Source organism: Notechis scutatus, chromosome 2, assembly GCF_049901735.1.
Source record: "Notechis scutatus isolate UNSWTSFEM ecotype Mainland chromosome 2, rNotScu1.2, whole genome shotgun sequence".
NCBI classification, from domain to species: domain Eukaryota; kingdom Metazoa; phylum Chordata; class Lepidosauria; order Squamata; family Elapidae; genus Notechis; species Notechis scutatus.
The window spans coordinates 82559774-82573473 of NC_142010.1; the positions used below are offsets into that span (position 1 = coordinate 82559774).

Consider the following 13700-nt stretch of genomic DNA (forward strand, 5'->3'; position numbering starts at 1 on the left):
CATTTTATTTTCCAATGCAAATTACGTAAGAGTTCGTACAGTATTTTACCATCTAAAACCCGCCAAAAATGCCTGGCCCCTTAGGATTTTTACCAGACTAAGTGATGGAAACGTGTAGAGTGACATACACCGGGCTTCCTTTTCCAACAGGTTTGTGTGTCGTCGTCGTCGTCCCCCCCGCCAGGAAACCCGGAAGTGCCGTATTCAGACGAGGCGCCGCTTTACAAACGACATCGCACGTATACTTTTCGTAGGAAGTTAAGGTTGGGCGATAGGGGAGGAGACGCTCGTTTCGTCAGAGGCTTCCCCTCCTTGCCGAACGCAGTTGCCTAGCAGCGCGGGTGGGCGGGACTGGACGAAGCCACCTCCCCCGGCGACGGTATGGCCACAGCCATGGCGGACCCCGAGCAGAGAGTGAAGTGTACCGAGATGGGGGAGACGCTGTCGCTGTCGTTGTCGTCTTTGGCGAGAACGTCGCTCTTTCTTTTGCTCCTGGCCTTGCCGCTTCGGGGCCAGCTTCTAGACGGTGAGGCGGGAAACGGCGTGCGCCGAGTGCCAACGGAGAAAGCGGCGAGTCCGGAGTCGGTTGGGAAGATTAGCTGGAGGAAAGTCACGCAGCCGCCGTCCCATCTGCTTCCCCCCCCCCCGCCTTCTATAAGCTTTGGGCGACCTGTTCCTTTCTGCCCTGTTGAACCTATTGTCCACAGCCCGGCGGAGTGGCCGTTCTGGTTGGGGACGATGGGGCTTGTGCCTCAATACGTCTCTTTTGTTCCTCCTCACCCGGTGAATCTCGGCACTGCCGAGAACGGGAGCTCCTCGGGCATAGGAGGAGGGTTCTGGGGAGGAAAGTGGCGCTTTCTTGCTTTTTGTTGGTTCGGACGGGTCTGTCTGGGTTGCCCGTATACCTGGATCCCGCCGAATTAACAAGTTTTGTATAAATATAACAGAACTGTGTACAACGGCTTTGAAAGAAGGGCAGTTTTTAACATTTCCGTTTTTTCTCAAACACACTACGTAGCTATACACTTTGTGTACGTACGTACGTATGTGGAGAAAGACAAATTCTGCTGCTTCCTCTTGGTTCAACTGCTGTATGTCCCTAGTTGTGTAATCGAGGGAATTGCATGACTTTACCGACCTTCTAACCCAGTGGTCCCCAACCTTTTTGTACCAGGGACCGGTTTCAAGCAGAAACATTTTTTCAAGGGGGGGACGGGGGAGAGAATCCGAGTTTGGTAGTTTGCTTGCAGACGTTTCATTACCTGACTAGGTAACATCTGATGTTGTTACCTAGTCGGGTAATAAAACGTCTGCCAGCAAACCACCAAGTTCAGGGAGCGCCTCGGCCCTGCCTCCCTCAGCCCCATCCCTCAGGTGTCTCCCTCCCTCCCTCCCTCAGGTGTCTGCCTCGTTCTCTCTCAGTCACTCTATCGCTCCTCCAGCAGCCCAAGAAGCCGGGGGTGGGGGTGGGGTGGCTTTTCCTGTCGCCACAGCTTCCCGAGCGCCCGTTTCACCCACCCCGCCCGCCCGCCCGCTCGCAGTTCAATCCACAGTGCTCCGTTCTACCTGCTGCCTGCCTGCCTTCTTCGCTTCGGAGCAGCTTCGGCTGATAAAAAGAGGCGAATAGTTATTATTCTCAGCCGAAGCTGCTCCCAAACAACCAGGCAGGCAGGCAGGCAGAACGGAGCACTGTGGATTGAACCGCGAGCGAGCGGGCGGGCGGGGTGGGGTGAAACGGGCGCTTCGGGAAGCTGCGGCGACAGGAAAAGCCACCCCCGGCTTCTTTGAAGCAGTTTCTTCCTGGGCTGGTGGAGGAGCGAAAGCGACTGAGAGAGCTGAGCCAGAGAGCAGGACAGGCTTCGGTTGCTTCCTCCTCCCCTTCTTTCATTTGTGTCCTTGATCCCCGATCCCAGCAGCATTCACCGAAGGCGAAGAAAGCGGCAATTTTTTTTAATTTTTTTTTTTTTTGCCCGGTAAAGAGTGCTCCACGGCCCGGTACCGGTCCGCGGCCCGGTGGTTGGGGACCCCTGTTCTAACCGACCTTTTGAGGTATGTGTGTGTGCGTGTGTGTGTGTGTTTTTATACATACATACATACACCTAAGTTGTAATACTGTTTAGCATTGAGGCAAGTTAAATGGTTGGGTTTCTGGAAATGAAAAGACCGCGCAAATTCCATGTATTTATTTTTTTTTAAAACAAGTTTTATTAATTTTCAAAACACACAAGTCATCATTATCCATTACATATTTAAACCTTTTTCCATTATAAACTTAACAAGTCAGATAAACTATAATTCTGTTTTAAACCATTTCCATATAAACATACAAAAACCTCTTATCCAATTTCTCTTTATTTCTCTTTACTCTTATTCAATTTTATTATTATTATTTCATCTATTTCTTTCTGACTTAGTTACCATTATTCTCATTCTATATTTCTACAAGGTTTTATTAATTCTCCCCAGAAAAAAAAAAAACATACCCACAACACACAAAACATAAAAAAAATCTTTTTGGAAAGTAACTTGGACCCAGGTATCTCTCTCTTCATGGACTTCAACTGTATTCATGCTCATCTTACATATCATTACTTATTTTATTTACCATTCTAAGTCTTCTATATTAACTTCTCCACATATTTCACTCTTCTTAATTCTATCTTAATTAATCATCTTAATTTGAGTCATTATATTTGTATCTTTTGTCCATTCTTTATTGTACCTTTGTCTCATTCCTTATTAAAAAAAAGAAATTTCTCCTGAAATCACTAATCAGAGTATGATGCCTTTCTATCTCCCCACTAAATTAATCAAGTTAATCTTTAAAATAACACCCAATACCCAATCCGATTTTGCTTGGTACATTCTATCTGAATAATACATCCAAAATAATTAAATACATAGTTAAACAATAAATCTAAATATTAAAAACAAATACTATAATAAAAATTTTATAATGACATCAATACCATAATCTTATTAAACTCTTTAATTAATACTCAATACTAAACCTCCCCTCATATTATTAAATTTTAAAACCAATCATTATTAAACATTTCAACATTTTAATCTCTTATTAACTCTTAAGCCATTTAAGTTTTCTATTTCTAATACAATACTACAATATCATCTTATGTACCTTGCAAAATCTCTTTGAAGAAATTATATTTTATCCTTTATCCCTAAAAAGATTCCTTTTTCCCATTTAATTTCAAAACTTTGTAGCTTTTCTCCACCTTTTCCCTTTCTTTCTTCTCCCAACAAACCTTTCTACCCCCCCTTCTTCTAGCCTCTGCCTTACTGGCTTCCCTTCTCTGTCGTATTCCTTTTCCCTTTTGTTTACTATCATTATATTGATTTTGCATCTTATTTTTCCCTTTCTTCAATGTTTTTTTAAATCTTAAGTCCTTTATTTCTCTTCCTTCCCCTCTTCCTTCTTTCTTGGTCAAGTTCTGAGATTTATTAAAGATGGCTGCCTCTCCTTCTTCTGCTGTCTTCATCTGTTGTAATGTTTGTTGATAGTTAATAAGCGCCATTTCTAAAAAAGGAAGGCTTCTTTCAAACCAGCTTTACCATTTTTTTTGCTTGTTCATAATCTTTTCTCAGTTCCTCAATAGAAAGAGCCATTATAAATCTTTTCTTTTCTTTTCCCCTTCTTTCTTCTTACAGCAACCAAAATATTCCAAAGGAAAGATAAAACAGTCCCAAAGTTATCAATCAGTCCAAACCAAGGCAGAGTTCTCACTTTCACCTCCTAGGGTAGTGTCAATCAGAAAAAAAGAAAGTCCAAATCTGTTTCTTAAAATCTTATTGCAATATATTTTAGTCTTTCAATCCTTAAAGCATCTCCTCCAACAAAGTCTTAGCATACAGATATTTTTTTTTTAATCCTCCCTCTTCCCACTCATCGCTTAAAGCCAGTTTTCACCTAAAAAAATAGGTTTCTTAATATTCACTTTTTATTCCATAGGAAAAGAGGGTAAGCTTTCCTTTCAGCACCATCAAACTGCCGCTTTTTCCTCTTTTAGAAGGTATCATTCAGAAAGTCATACTTTTCAGGAATTTTGTTAAATATGTCTTAGAGTCCTAGGAACCAAGAAAAACTTTCTCCTTCCAAACACTTTCTCCACTTCCTCCTGCGCATTCTTACCCGGCTGCCAGCTTCTTTGTGGCGGCCATTACGGACCGCCGCTGCACCGTCCTGGGAAAAGGGGTTCTGCCGGCCGGGGAGGGGTCTGCAACACCCCCAAACCCCTCTCCGGATCCCCCTACCTTCAGCTGCCCCTGCAGGGCAGCTAGCTCCATATCCGTCCGGATCGGAGCCCCAAAACGGCTAGCGGCAGGGATCGCACAGCTTCGCGAATCCCTACCGCTCGCGAAGCCGACAAACCGGAAGTTCCGCAAATTCCATGTATTTATGTATTATTCTTGCTACTTAAGCATAGAGTAAAGGGTAATTCATAGAAAAATTACACAATTTATGAACAGTTCTTGGGTTGATATTACCTATATCTGGCCATTGGGAGCTTGGTTATAGTGAACCCATTTCAAAAAGAAAGGGTAGCTTGGCAATGCTGTTTGATAACTTCATTCAATTCTTTGCTCCCTTTCAAGAAGAATAGGGTAACATACAGAAACATAATATTATTAAATATAATTGTAGATAAGAACAGATTCCAGTACAATTTAAGTGCCCATTAAGAAAGAAAAAAATGTTTAAACTACAAATCTGAAAATAGAACAGCTAATTTATAAAAGCAGCTATATGATTCTTATAAATAATTCAAGGCAGTGAGTGTACCTAATACTATACTTCCTCTTCCTATTTTTCCCAAAACATCAACTTTGATATGAGTTGGTCTGAGAGTGAATGACTGGCTCAAAGTCATGCAGCTGGTTTTCATGCCTGAGACAGGACTAGAACTCTCAGTCTCCTGGCTTCTAGCCTGATGCTTTAACCACTAGACAAGTTAATATTAACTTATTAAAAATTATTAAATTAAATTCCAGTTTGCATTCTATCATTGATGTAAAAACCATATTCAAACATCTGTTCAAGACTTTCACACTCTCTCCGATGTTAGTACATTAAAAATATTTGTATATATTTGAGATGCTACATACTTGACATGGGGCATGGAACAGAATGAAACTTGCAAAACAAAGATCAGAACACAAAAATAAGAATCTCTCAGCTCTACATAAAATTGGATGGATAATATAATCCTGTCCATAAAATCAATCCAGTCTAATGGATGCATATTAACAATCGGTAGAGATCCAGGAAAATTAAGAGAGGCATTGTTTCTCTTTTTCATTCCACAATTTGTGTCATGAAGGCATACAGTGATTAAGGCAACCACACCTTAATTGAAGTTCCCATTTAAAATGATAAGACTCTGAATTGCTGGTGTGTGTCTGCCTGCCTGCCTGCCTGCCTGCCTGCCTGCCTGCCTGCCTTTGTCCTTTTCCTGAATATCAAAGACTCCAAGCTTAGCAGTCTCTGCTCTCTGGGAGAGAAAAATTGAATTAATTTTCTGATGAAATTACTGTGTTTGATTGTGTAATTAGTGCTTAGTTACTTATAACAATAAAATACACAAGGCAGATCAGACCTGTTCATTAATCCTCTTGTAGTGTGCATTTGTATTTTAACAAAATTTAACAAAAACATCCCCCTGAAATTATTTAATTTATATTGATGTAGCCCAACATTGTGTGAGAGAACACTCATTTTTAATATACTGTATTATGCATGTTTTGGTTAGTAACCTATAGGCGCAGTTTTTCTATTGTTTCCATATGTGCCATTTAAATGCCTTCTTTTCTGATTCTAATACTTATCTCAGTTCGTAACTGGAATCTTCTAGTATGTAGAGAAATAAAATGCTAGGGGTTCACCAAGACTCACAACCTGAACATTTCATGGTAAATGGGAAGCAAGTTCATTGGCTTTCGAGCTTATTTCTTAATTTCCTTTTCACAAAGCTTTTCTTTTTAGATGACTATGTGGAATGAAGAAAAGATGGTCTTTTGCTTCCCATTTACCATAAAATGTATGCAAATAAATTTGTTCATTTTAATTCAGTACGAATCAACTAGCTTCTCTTTGAACTGAAGAAAATCATGAAGCCAGAAACTGATCCCACTGATTTCTGTGGTTCTATTTTAAATGCAGCTCTGAATCTAATTCATTATCTGATTGACACATAAATCATAATAGGTGGGGTCATATACCAAGCTAAGCAAAAAACAAACCACCAATGAATTATGTGTGGATCAGGGTATAATCAATTTAACTAGAAGCAATGTTAATAGTAATATAGATATAACCTATATCATATGAGTCATAGTGTTGATATGGAAAAATGTCTTGTGCAGCTGTATCTTGTTTTCACAAATTTCTATGTTGCTTGATTATATATGTATGATTTATTGCTGCTTAAAATAGGCACAACTCTTGCTAAAGGCTTCAATACTGTAACTATTTTAAGCATATTTCCATTGTAGCCTATCAATGTTTTTATTTTGATATGCTAGTACTAGTTTTTACTCTTCCGTGTTTTATTTGCTATAAATTTTGGATACATGTTTCTTAGCTGAGATACAGTTAATCCTCAAACCATATCAATTTTTGCATCCTTGTACATTGTAAAATTATTTGTTAAAGATTTCAAATTACTCTTATCTTTCCCTCTTCAAGATGCTGTACCTAATACAGAAATACCTCAGAACTTTAAGTCAATTCATAAAGATGAAAAAGAGAATTTATCCTCAATTATGTCTGCAACCAGTGAGAACAGTCTGAAGAATAAAACAAATGAAGATATGATCTCAACTTCTTTGAAAGTCGATGCTTCTGTTGTACAGGCACCCACTCTAGCAGAAAATAAAGTAGTCCAACCTCCTGTGTCACCTTTAGAAACTGTTAGCATTAATCAACAAAATATTGATGTTTCAGAAGATGCAGATAGTAAAGAATATGACATGACGGACAGAAATATATTTACTAGTTCCTTACCAACAGCAAAAGAACCTAAAGATTATGTCATCTATGATCTAGCTTCTAACTCTCAGAATAATCAAGATGACCAAGACGTACCAGAATTTGCAGAAGATTCAAGTATGAGGAACTTCGAGAATAAGAAGTCATTTGCTCATAACATGAAGGACATAAGAGTCTCGGGATTGGAAGATGACAGCCATTTCTTTTTCCACCTTGTTATTTTTGCCTTTTTGGTTGCTGTAGTTTATATCACATATCATAATAAAAGAAAGGTAGGATGGGCTTTTTAACAATTTTCAGTTTGATGTTAATATTAGAATATTGTTATTTTGGCATAAATTTAGAGGCAGTTAATTAGCTTATTGGTAAATTTTATAAACTGAAAATCTAATACTCAGATATCATTTTTTTTTTCTTTCTTCTTTTTAATAAAGTTTTATTTGGGTTTTCACACATACAAAATACAAGTAAAAATCTTTTTTGAAAATAGCATGGTTCCGGGTTGAACTTCTTTATACAGACACAAAACTCAATTTCATGCTCCTTTTTGTATTCTATTCTATATCTTATACTATTCTACATTTTCTATATAGTTTTTCCCCTCTTAATTTTCTCAATTTTATTTTGATTATCTCATCTCAATTCAAATCATTATATTTATACTTTTGTCTGTTTTGTTTCAATTTCATATTATCTTTTCTCATTAAACAAATTTTCTCCTGTGGTTACTACTCGGAGTATGACACCTTTATATCTTTTAATTACATCCATTCAACTCTTATTTAAACTTCATTATATACCTTAAGTTTATGACCTTCAATATAATACATAATACATAACTTCCAATCGAATTCGACTTGGAACATTCTTATAATACACACTATATTCTTTAAAAAAAAGATAAATATATGTAATTATAAACCCTCATTCCATTCCAATTCAGTTCTATCATTAATAATCATTAAAATCTTAACATCTTTAACACTTCTTTTCAATTGAATATCATACTGCCTTAAAGACACATATAATCTCCATAATTAATTTTTCCTTTATTTCTCTTCACATATGTTTTGTAAATAATTAAATATTCATTTTGTTACATTTATTTATTGACAGGCATTCCACTGAATTACGATAGCTATTTTATCAAACATTTTAATCATACATTGTTTCATATTTTCTAAAATTATTTCTCTTTCTAATATAACCATACTATCTTATGTACCTTTGCAGAATCCCTTTTTCCATTAAATTTTCACCCATTATCTCTAAATAGGCCCTGTTTCTCTATATTTTGTTCCCGTCCTTTATAACTTCTTTTCCTTTCTTTCTTCCCTCTCATCTTCTCCCTCCCCCTTTTACCTCCTTGTCTCTCTACTTCTAATTCTCTCTTCTGCATTTCCCTCTTCTGTTGCTTTCTGATTTTATACTTATTTTTCACTCTATTTTTTGGGGGGAGTTGTTTTTCCCAATCTTAATCTTTCCATTCTCTTTCCCCACTTTCCTTTTTTCCCCCCACCTAAGATTACTTGTTCATTAAAGATGGCTTCTTCTTTGTCACAGTCTTCTTGTTCTGCAGGCATTTCTTGTTTTTTCTCATAATTCCAAATCTCCATTTCTAATATGAAGCCAAAAGAACCTCTCCCTTCTTATGCATCGTCTTTGTACTTTTTATCTTCCATTTTCAGTTCTTCTAAAAGTGGAGCCATTTTAAACAGTTTTAAACAACCACCCAATTGATTTTAGTCATTCAAATACAATAACCAAAAATCCAGAAATCATCAAGTAATCCAAATAGTCCCAAGTTATTTCTTCTTATTTCTTTTTCCACGTTCTCTTCCTGGGGTTTTTGTTGCGATATTTCAGTTAAAATGTATCTTTTGGAAGTCTTGTTGAGATTTTGCTATAAGTTCTTTTTAATTCCAGGCAGTCTCCTCCCTTCCAGATCCTGCCCTTTTATTCTTTTTCTCTCCTTTCCTGTTTTCAAAAGCTTTTGATTATCCAGAAATCTTTATTATCCCTTTGACTTTTTATTTTCAGCATTAAATGCCTATTAATGTCAAAGTGGATTTTTTCCCCCAATTTCTTGCTTAAGTCTCTTAGCTGTCAGTATAGGAAAAGGAGAAAAAAAAAACAAAATCTTTTCCCTTTTCTCTCCTTTGCAGCTTAAAAATTTTCTTAGGGAACAATGTTATTGTTTTTTTTTAATAGTTTCAATTCCAGGGTACCTTATTTGTTGCTTTTGCTGTTTGACCTGGTCAACCAAAACTTTCTCTTCTTATCTTCCTCCTGCACATTCTTTTCCGGTCGAGTGCTTCTTTGTGGTGGCCATTTCTGACCACCGCTACAACCGCCTTCGGGAAAGGGAGTAATGGCCAGCTGGGGAGGAGAGATGCGGCTCTCCTCAACCCTGCAGGCAGTCTCCCCCTTCTTCACCACCTCTACGGGATGGCTTAGCCCCGAAACCAACCAGCTCGGGGCATTCCAGCGGCGAGTACGGATCGAAGCCTCGCAGAGACGAGGTTTCGGTCTGTCACCGAAGAAGCTCAAACCGGAAGTCAATTTTTTTTATTTCCTTTATTCTGGAAAATTAGGGCTAAGAAAAGTTGAACAGTATAAATTGTAAAATGCAAAATTGCAAACTTCAGAAATTTTCAGATTAAATAGGTTTTTCTAAAGCAGAATAGTGAAATAATTCAACACCTGGAATTTACAAGTGGTTGTTAATCTGTTTGAAATTAATCTTTTTACACAGCATTTCTAATAATTTTGCAAAAATAATAACAATACAAATCTAAGCAAGTCAGGAAAAATAAATATTAGGCAGAAAGTTCCTCGTAAATGTTCAAGCATGTTATGAATTAATTTGCAGATTAACAGATACCTTAAAGTGTGAAATATAAATTTTAAATCTCTTTTTCTGAGACATGTAAATTTACTTAAGTATCATTGGTATTCATGGCTTCCTTTTATTTATTGTGGACTTATAATCTGACATGATGAATTGATGACAAAATTACTTATTCAAGATGGCAGAGTGGACTTTGTCCATAAAGCAAAAATCAGAGATTTGTCTTCCTCTGTCAGTGGTTATATTTTCTACAATATCTGCACTGATATAGAAAGCTTCTTTGTTACAAGTTTTTAAAGATAGTACAGTTTTCCATTGAAGCTTTTTTTATTTTAATTAGAAACATGGATTTTTATAGCTTAAGGACTTGCTATTGGTAATGTATTTTAATTGAGTTTTAGATTCACAGATCCAACCTAGACTAGGGCAAATTAAAAAAAATACAACATCCATGGAAGTAAAAATCTGTTCTCCCAACTCTTCACTCAGTTTCAGTAATAGGACATTGGGTTTTCTATTGCAGTTTATCCATTCTTATACAGTGTAACTGGGGTCTTGTTGAATGGCATAAGGATATGTATCAGGGTTTATCATTCATTTCAGCTGTTTCTTTAATTGCAGCATGTCAGGTTTGTCCTAGTATAAAGCTGGCATCAATTTATAAGAAAAATGTTTGATAATAAATACTTTTTGGCTCAGTCATAAACAGACAAAATCAACCAAAATATATTTTATGTACCAGTAATTATGCTACAAAACTTATCTGTCAAGGATAAGGTAAGCAGTTTGCATATTAATACAAATAACCTTGTTATTACAAACCTAAAAAATTTAATGTGAATATGAAGATTTCATGAAACATATAAAATTTGCAAAGAATAATCTGAAAATATTGTTATAAATCTTTTTAAACATGCAGATGTTTAACATGATCTAATTATTTCTTTTCAGATAATTTTGTTGGTTCAGAATAGAAGATGGCGAGATGGCTTGTGTTCCAGAACAGTTGGATATCAACGTTTAGATCAAAATGTGAATGAGGCTATGCCTTCCTTAAAAATTACCAATGAATATATTTTTTAAAAGTAGCATGACCCAAATTTGCAGAATTAGGACTTTTCATTGCCTCTCAAAATATAATATGAATGATTGCCATAAGCAGTGATGTGTGTGCTCTCTTTTACTTTGAAGGTTTTGCCTTATATGAGGGTATGCAAAGTAAATGTTTATTTTGGTGAAAGTTGGACTTCATTATTTTTGTACATATAGCTTATTGTTTATTAGTTGATTTATTTTTCATTCATTATCTGCCTGGAGCAGTTAATAGTCCTAACTACAACTTTTCCAGTTGATCAATATTCAGCATATTAAAGAATGTACCAGATTTCCTATTTGGATAATTGACCTTGTTTCTCTCTTAATTCAAACTTCTTAATACTACATAGAGTGTATTCATATAATTCTAGCCAAATGATTTCTTAAAAGATCATGCTAATATTTCTTCTCTGGAACATTTACATGAAGACATATTTTAAAAGAATATGATTTCTTTTTCGCAAATTTCCTATTCATTGATCTTACACAATTTAGAAATAGGATGTCTGATGATTCTGATCTAGTTTTTCTTAGCAAGAAAAATTCTGTGTAACAGAAGAAGGCACCATTCAGAATGAAGACAATTTTTTTCTGGCTAGAAAGTACCAAAAATGGTTTACTTGTTTGCTTTTACCATGTTAAATAAGGTTTCTGAAGGCATATCTTTGTAGTAGGTAAATCTGAACGTTGAAGTGAGGTAAATCTGAAAAACAAAGATTGCATCCAACGGTGTCATTCTGCCAACAAGTGCAAGATGAACATAGATGGCAGAACAGATTCCTTTTTCCTCTTTATTCCCTCTCTATGCCTCCCCTAAGTTCTGGAGAAAATTTAACATAGTGCAAGGTACGGATATAAAAAGAATGGAAAATTCCACTGTATTAGTTGACTATTATGGATGTTGATTTGAATAATTTAAATTGCTTAGGTATAAATGCAGCATAGTAATTAGTTGCATGTAGTAAACAAACACCAGGATTTGAAGCCGGGATTTGATACCCATCTTTGGAGAATACTGCACTATGTTCTTTAACTTTGAACATTTCTTCTACTTGAAATGAATGACAAATTATGATTGCAAATTTTTGAATGCATATTTTGCTATTTATATTGATTGACATAAATTATAAAATATTTGTTAGCAGTTTTACTTACTGTAAAAATACTGTTTGTGAACTGTAACTACTATAGGGCTGAAAAACATGTAAATACTAATGACCTTATTTTCAAGTGATGCAATGTTATGAAAACTTTTAAACTCTGGACTGAGAAAATTTGCAGTGAGCATGGTATTCTTTCTGTTAGTAAATTAAGCAACAAAGCTTTTTAATTAGTATTTTTAAATGTGAATAAGTGAAATACATATAGGACTGTTTTCTTTCAGAATTCTTACGAGCTGATTTTTAATATAATCTTTCAGATAAACCCTATAATGTAACTAGCTTGATTTGTATACCTTTGCAAAAATACTTTTTTGATTATTACATGCACAGAACATTTAACAGTACAGTTTCAAACAGGTGAAGGCCAGCTGTTCATGTTACATTTTTATTTTTGAAATATGAGGCTTATTTTGTCCCAGAGTTCACTGGAGATTAAAAAATTATTCCTTCTTCAATGGAATTTGGTGAAATTTTCAAGCGTAGTACCATTTCTGGAGGATAAAACTGGCAAATTACAGAATAACATTTGGAAGACTTTTATGTGAAAGCCACTTCAATTTGAAGGAATACTTTAAAAGGTTTGATAATTTTTAGGAGAAATAAGTTTGTGTGTATACATAAATAGCTACCATGTAGAGACATGAGTCAATTTCAAGATCATACAAAGTTATATCATTTTTTTTTTTACTAGTGAGGAAACCGTAGCTCTGTGTAAATGACATGGATTAATGTATTATTTGGCATTAATTATTCCTTAGATATGGATCTGATGGCAACAAAATCCTTGCTTATATTTTTAGATAAGTCTTTATTTTGTCCCTAGTTTTTATATACCAATAGTGATCTTTATTTGGGTTATCATATAGATACTGTCTTTAAAAATACAGTCATGAGAGATTTTTCTCTTACAAGAAATGGAATTATGAGCAGTTTCCCATTTTCGGTCAGCTTTCTACATCTGCTTTAGATCAAGATCTATAAACTTTCGTATAATTACTCCAAGATTTGCATATTCTCTAATTAAAGATGCCTGTCTTTGTATATCACCAGAATCACATTGATTAGCAGATATCTATTAATAATGAATGGATATACATCTTTCTATCTCACGACTTTCTAAAGTTCTTGTCTGAGCAAATAGTGTATAAAAATTACGGAATAGTTAAAACTAGGCTTCTAGACTGAAATACCGTTAGGGGTGCTCAAAAGTTGTGACATGCCTTGGGGATTGTAAAGATATGTTTGTTACTTTAATATAATTTAGATATGCTTGGTAAGTAACTACATAAATATCATAACTTTTTAACATTTTGTTTGTTTCATTTCACAAGTTCAGCTGTCTTTCTCTTTTTGTTAAATGTTGTTTTGTCTTGAGTGCTAATACTTCCTGCTTTGTTTCCTGTGAGTGTGATAACTGATCTGTGATGGCTTCTAAAAAAAGGAACAAGACTGGGAATATTCACTTATATGAGGAACCTAATTGGGACTGGCAGAAACTTGTTGCTGTCTGAACTCCCAACACTGTGAGACATTGTCAGATATGGCCTACTGTTAAAAGAACAAGGTAGTGATGATGCTAAAAATT

At 35.7% G+C, this 13700-nt stretch overlaps 1 protein-coding gene across 1 annotated transcript; it reads left to right on the top strand.

Annotated features, from left to right (window-relative positions):
* The first annotated feature begins 202 nt into the window (after positions 1-202).
* On the top strand, positions 203-13423 carry C2H5orf15 (chromosome 2 C5orf15 homolog). The gene is made up of 3 exons (XM_026687347.2): positions 203-526; positions 6704-7278; positions 10809-13423. The coding sequence occupies exons 1-3, from the start codon at positions 382-384 to the stop codon at positions 10938-10940; spliced, it is 852 nt and encodes a 283-aa protein (XP_026543132.2). The 5' UTR covers positions 203-381; the 3' UTR covers positions 10941-13423.
* The last annotated feature ends 277 nt before the right edge of the window (positions 13424-13700 follow it).